General features: G+C 43.4%; 1 protein-coding gene across 1 annotated transcript in view; it reads right to left on the reverse strand.

Moving 5' to 3' along the window:
- The window catches only part of myg1 (myg1 exonuclease), a 28,877-nt gene extending 22,601 nt beyond the window's left edge, over positions 1-6,276 (reverse strand). Inside the window, exons 1-3 of the mRNA XM_079509865.1 lie at positions 5,915-6,276; positions 5,230-5,342; positions 468-627 (exon numbers count right to left, since the gene is read on the reverse strand). Of these exons, the coding sequence (XP_079365991.1) occupies positions 468-627; positions 5,230-5,342; positions 5,915-6,178 (537 nt within the window). The 5' untranslated portion in view covers positions 6,179-6,276. The remainder of the gene's footprint in view (positions 1-467; positions 628-5,229; positions 5,343-5,914) is intronic.
- Between the last annotated feature and the right edge of the window lie 220 nt (positions 6,277-6,496).

A 6,496-nucleotide genomic window follows, 5' to 3' on the forward strand; every position in this document is an offset into this window, starting at 1 on the left:
CCCAAGGCCAATACTCAGGGTCCAATACCCCCATTGGAGCCCACACAGTCATCCCCTCTCTCGTCGTTCCCTCCTCTCAGGGCCATGCCCTTCATCCTCTGCCCTCATGGCTACGACCTCCCCTTCCCCCGGGCTTCGCCCAACATCCCACCCCAAGGGCGGCTCCGCCCTTCCTCCTCCACCTCCCTCCAGGGGCCTAGTCTTCACCATCATTGATTGAATGTGTGGTCTGTACTAGTGAACTCATGTTTATGTGTAAATTGGTAGACTTTTGAGTTTGTTTATTATTGATCTGCTCCCCCCCCCTCTTCCCTTTCTCTTCTGTGGAAAAAGTGACACAATGGGAACAGTGCACAAAAACAAATGTCACCTACTCTTTTACTCTGTACATCTGTGATGTGACAATAAAGCTGATTCTGAACCCTTGAACTAGGCCTTCGTGTGCCCTCCCTGTCTGTTCTGTTCACCTTGTTGTAGAGCGCTTCAAGGTGCCTGTCATCCTCCTTCAGCTGCGTCAACTGGGCGAGCACCCGTTGGCCAAAGTGCACGTAGATGAGACCTGCTGAGCTTAGCTTGGTCACCCAGCGTTTCTCTGGAAATAGACTGTGGAAGCTCTCTGCAAATGTCCTGGAGGAGAGAATAAAATGTGCCATTAAACTGTTCACACACCGAGACAACAGCAACAACAACAAGCTATTCATTACAGGTTGTAAGCCTGCAGTTTGTTGCAATCAAATTTAACAGCTGAAATTGTGTACAGAATACAAATCACTGAGTGGGGCCGTGAGGGTGTTGTGTCCTTGTATTTTGTCTAATCTATAGTTAACCTGGCTGTTGCATTGTGTCAAAGAAAGGGGCGATCTACGTCAGCAGTCAGACTGAGCTATGTCCGTAAGTCATTGAGAAGGCATTGACCACAATCAACTCCATCGACAATTAGCTTGGGAAGACCAAGCACGGCAGATTGACGACCATAATAAACTGTGGCCTGACTGTGTACGCAGCACGGTTTATTGAAGAATATTTCATTTGTGTTCCAGGAACAGAATATAATGTACTAGAGAGGGCAAATAATTTATGATGTAATCACTTTTTCCATTAAAATAACGTTTTAATGTAAGTCATTATGTTGATTTACTGGGTCAGGGTACGGGGTCATATCAGCATTGTGGTCTGGACCATACTTCAGCTTTGTTGTCAAAAATGGCAACGGGGACGGCCGATTTAAAGTGGTTAGAGAGCAAATACACTGAAATGTGTGAAACATTTGTATTGACACCCTAGAGGTCCGGAGCAATGCAAAATAGACACTGGCCTATCAAACACCCATTACAAATGTCATGCTGACATTTTTCTCCATTAGCTTTATCCAAAAGGACTTTCACTCGAATCTCAGAGACATGTAGATATGGGCAGCATGTAGGCATGTCACAATTATTAATTAATCACCTAATCAGTGGCGTATCCAGGAATTACGTTTTGGCCAGGCAAGATATGTTAATTGTCGTCTCCCCGCGCACAATCGTAGGTTTTCAAAGAGATATACCTGCCAGACGAGTAGGATACAAAGGCTGAAAGGCATGCATTTACATTCCAATGGGTGATTGAGGGTCACGCTCTACCGCAATCAGCTGTTCATTTTAATAGTTCTCAACTTCTCATGTCTTGTTTTTGTCCTCTTTTTTTTCTCATTGTATGGATTTTGGCCAGGCAAGAAATGGATTTGGACAGGCGGCCGCCTGCCCTCGCCTTATTGTAGATACGCCTCTGCACCTAATCACAATTATTTGAGATAATCGCAATTATTTTTGCATAATCGTCAATCGTTTCCATATAACAGAGTATTTTCTACATTTGCATTTAAGTAAAAAAATCACACCCGTGTGAACTGAGTGGTGTAAGGTCTTATATAGACTGATCAGCTGTGGTCTGACGTAATGTCTGACGTAATGAAATCACACCCGTGTGAACTGGGTGACCATAGCAACCGTGCTCATTTTTTGAGCACAGACAGACAGACACGTAAACTAACAAAGCCAGTTGTAGGAGTGGTTTACACCACTCGAGTACTTTTTCCACCACTGGACTGCACGTTTGTGAGCGTGGCCTGACAGCAACAAAAGGCAGTGACCCTGGGAGGAGACAGAGATAGGTGGGTGGGCCCCAAACACAGCACGGCTGCTGCTCATTTAATCACGCTTTAATTGAGCTGCTTTGGGCTGCCACGCAGTGGAAAAATTACAATCAAAACCAATGAGTAGCATGCTGGAGGGGGAGATTGATTAGATTACAAGTCACAACCCAGAGCTCTAAATTGAATAAGCTGAGCATCTCCGCACTGATTAGCAGGAGATGGGTCAAAGAGGGAGTGAAAAATGAGAAGCTGATTGGTATTGGGTAAACCGGACGAAGAGTGATCATCAAACTGTCTCTGCTTGCAAAGATGGTGACACTTTCTGCAAGCATACTAAACAGTATGCCAGTAGGGCCACCACGATTACAAATTTAAGTTGAGGATTAATTGTCACACGCTATTTTTGTGCTCGGACAGACCCAAGTACACACATAGCTGTTTTTTGAATGGTTCAACCACTCAAAACATGTGTGGGTCCCACACACACACACAGGCCAGGGAGGGCTTGTACAGTACAGTACAGTACAGTACAGTACAGTACAGTACAGTACAGTACAGTACAGTACAGTACCACTCACTTCAGACGGGTCTGATTTATTTAGTAAAATAAATAATTGTCACAGGCCTAAATGCCAGTTTTGTGGCATATTATCATTAGTCTTTATATTGATAACGAGTACACACACAGTACAATCCGGAATGTTAGGCTGATTGAACTCTGAGTCTGCAGTCTGCATGCTCTTCAAAGCAAAACCCTGGCACTAACATGCATGTCTTTTTGTCGTGGGAGGGAACCCACGTCAACACAGAGGGGGGGAGACATGGAAACTCCACAAAGAAAAGGCCCCAGGTGGATTCAACCCCAAGGACATTCTGCTGTGAGGCAACCGTTCTAATCACTGAGCCACCATGCCATATTAAAACAACTCAACATGAACAGCACTCGTAAAAGGTTACAGTGAATAAACGGTGGTACTGCCCAGCCCAGGAACCACAGAATGCTAGTCATCATATTGTACCTGCTTGTTTACTTTGGTAGTCCCATTTTGCACCATAAAAACATAGTTATTCTCAGAGATTTGTAGAATCACGTTTTATAGTATTTATACAGACTATTTAAATTCCCAATATGTCCATTTTGAAAACGCCAATGGTCTATGAATATGTGTGATCAACCCAAGGATAAAAATGGATGCGGACTGACCAACCGTTTTTTGTTCATTTCACACAAGGACGTCAAGCTCTAAATGAGTCATAAATCCCTTCAAATAACCGATGATCTGCTCTGAAGAAGGCTGTCGCCGAAACCCGTTAGCGTTCAATCAAATATGAGAAATTGCATCTGAGCCAGTCTTGCATCTTTTATTTCAGAGTGCCGCTTTTTCCACTTTGGTGGTTTAGGAATTCAATCCCTTCAAATGTCAGCTCCTTTAATTATATCTATTATCACAGTCCAATCTCCTTGCCTGCAGGTGCACACACACACACACGCACGCACGCACACCTCCCAGCACATGTGTGTTCTCCCGTGGCCCCTAACACAGTAGTGGCAGCCTCTGTGCCTCGTGAGCCAAACAGCATGGTGTCGGTCGATTGATGGAGCAATAATTACCACCGACCACCCGCTAGGGAGAGAGATCTGGCATGTCCTCCTCACCACGGTCATAAAAGCCATCTCTGCTTATCATCAATACATTAACGATTAAGGCCACAAGACACCTGGAATGGACTGCTCGACGTGAGGAGTCTTTCTTCCAAATGCACGTGGTTGGAAGGAACTTCAGCAAGTAATGTTATCAGAGAATACAAATACATTGTTCTTGGGTTCAGTACTCTCGTGTTAAGATCAGGAGTTCTTGTACTCTTGAAAATAACTACTCTTGTGACATGGGACTCTGGGAGGGCAAAAGACATCAAACCCGTTATGTGTCCAATCCATGATTAGGGCTGTCACTATTACAAATTTAGGTTTTAACGATTAATTGTCACACAAATAATTGTGATTAATAATTGAATTGTGTTTTTGGAACATGACAAATAACTGAAATATTACAAAGAAATTATTGACATGTTCATTATCTTTGTGACGCATTGTAAGCTTGTAGATGTGCCATTTCAGGGTTTTTGAGTGGTGCAAACCACTCCAACAACCAGCTTTGTCTGTACCCGTGTATGTACCCGTGTACCTGTACGTGTGTGTACCTGTACGTGGGTGTACCTGTACGTGGGACCCCAGAAAATGAGCATGGTTACTATGGTCACTGACATTACGTCAGACCACAGCTGATCAGGCTATATAAGACCTTGCACCACTCAGTTCACACGGGTGCGATTTTTTTTTAATGCATGACCATTTTTCAACATAGAAACGAATCAAACGATTATGCTGATTATGACAAAATAATTGCAATTATCTCAAATAATTGTGATTAGACAATTATGTATTAATTGTGACAGGCCTATCCATGATTTAAGAAGTCTTTGTTTTTACACATTTTTTTTTAAAAACGTGTAATTTCATTTTTGACTAGACCTTAATTTTTTAACACATTTTTATCCCACGATTTGTGTAACCCATTTTTTCACCCAGTGTCAATCTAATGTAATCCTGGGCGCTACACTCCCTCTGCCAACCTGGGGAGAGCAACAGACCGACCTCATGCTTCCTTAAATGCATGAGGAGTCCAAGGTTCTTTTCACTTGACAGGGGGGAGTTTCCCCAGTTGGACGTAGCATGTGGAAGGAACACGTTATTCCAACCAGTTCCTATCCCCTCCATCAGGCACCCCGGCTGGTCAGGAGGAGGCTGGATAGAGACCAGGATTACTGCATGTTTTTTGTGAGGGCACCTACCCTAGGGGACACGGAAGGCCCTTTCACAAACCCCAACTAGGGTATGGGCAGTGGGCACTGATGACACGGAGGAGAGAACACGATCCCAGCGGGAATCAAACCCAGGACCTTCTACCGAATGCGCCACCATACCCCCGACTAGACATAAAATTTTAAAATGGGTCAGGCGACGTTTTTTCTCCCTGAAATAAAAACGTCTGGGTTTCCGAGGCTAGGCGAACGTTGTCCTCCCATACTCTTACCTCTGGTGATGATCATAGCGATGCTTCTTTGGGTCAAACTCTCCTCCCACATCCACCACTATGTCACACTTGGCCAATTGTGCTGGGTCTCTGGTGCGGATTATTTCAGCATCCTGTGCAATGAATATCAAGATTTTTACAGTAACATTCGTCACTATGGTGCTATACAAATAAATATTATTATTATTATAGTATAGGAATAGTAGAAATTATTTTTAAATGAGAAATGACCTACCTACCAATAGGCTAACCTTAATGTAAGCTTCATAATGAACAGAAAACAGGCATGTGACACATTTTTATATTCCCATATTTATGAAAGCCATCCTGGAAGTTGGGGATTTACAACCAGCTGCTTCATACTCAAATATAAAATATCGATATGCTTTAGCTCTGCACTTTAGTGACCCGACAGCACCACCTTCTGGTATGTTAAAAGCACTACAGAGATCTTGGAGATCACTCACAACAAAAAATGGAAATACTCCAGTAAAGCAAAAGTACCTACATTTTTTACTTTTTGTACTTTAAGCACATTTTGAAGGCAATACTTTTGTACTTTTACTCAAGTAAGCTTTGAATTCCGGACTTTTACTTGTAACAGAGTATTTCTACAATGCAGTATTCATACAACGTGAGTACTTTCCCCACCACTTATCTGTGTACAAACTATAAACAAAATCACCTTATACTCTGGCAGTTGACGCAGGAACCAACACGCCAGAACCTCGTCGCAGTGAAACGTTCCATTGTGGGTGCCGATCTTAACGGGCATGTTGTCGGTGCGGAGTCGCTTAGGTTCGCTGGACATGTATCGTATTTGTGACCGACTTGCTGCGGCTACAGACGGGGGACCTTTACTAGCGTGCACGTTTGAAAGTAGCAACACGCTCGCAAATTTACGTCTGCTCAAAAGTGACGAGAGCTTTGTGAAATTGGATGCAATCATGTATCATATACAGTCACATACATAAACGACACACACCGCAAGTTGCAACGCTGTGGAAGAGGACAGTATTTTCAGTCGGACCGGAAATTGTAATCTTCTTCTGCTATGGATTTTGTGTTGCATTACTGCCATCTGCTGGAGTTATTTAACTCCTACATCTTCCCACTAATCAACAGTAGACCTGGCTCTTTCTTTCTTTTTTTATTTAATTGAGCTAATGGGTCGTTCCTAGTATTCAGTGGCATTTGTGTCCCCAGGTTAGTGCAGCATACCTATCTTGTGTAAATTTGTGGCAGCGGTGGCCGAACGGATTGCGGA

The sequence above is a fragment of the Electrona antarctica genome (genome assembly GCF_951216825.1).
Source record: "Electrona antarctica genome assembly, chromosome: 9".
Lineage (NCBI taxonomy): Eukaryota > Metazoa > Chordata > Actinopteri > Myctophiformes > Myctophidae > Electrona > Electrona antarctica.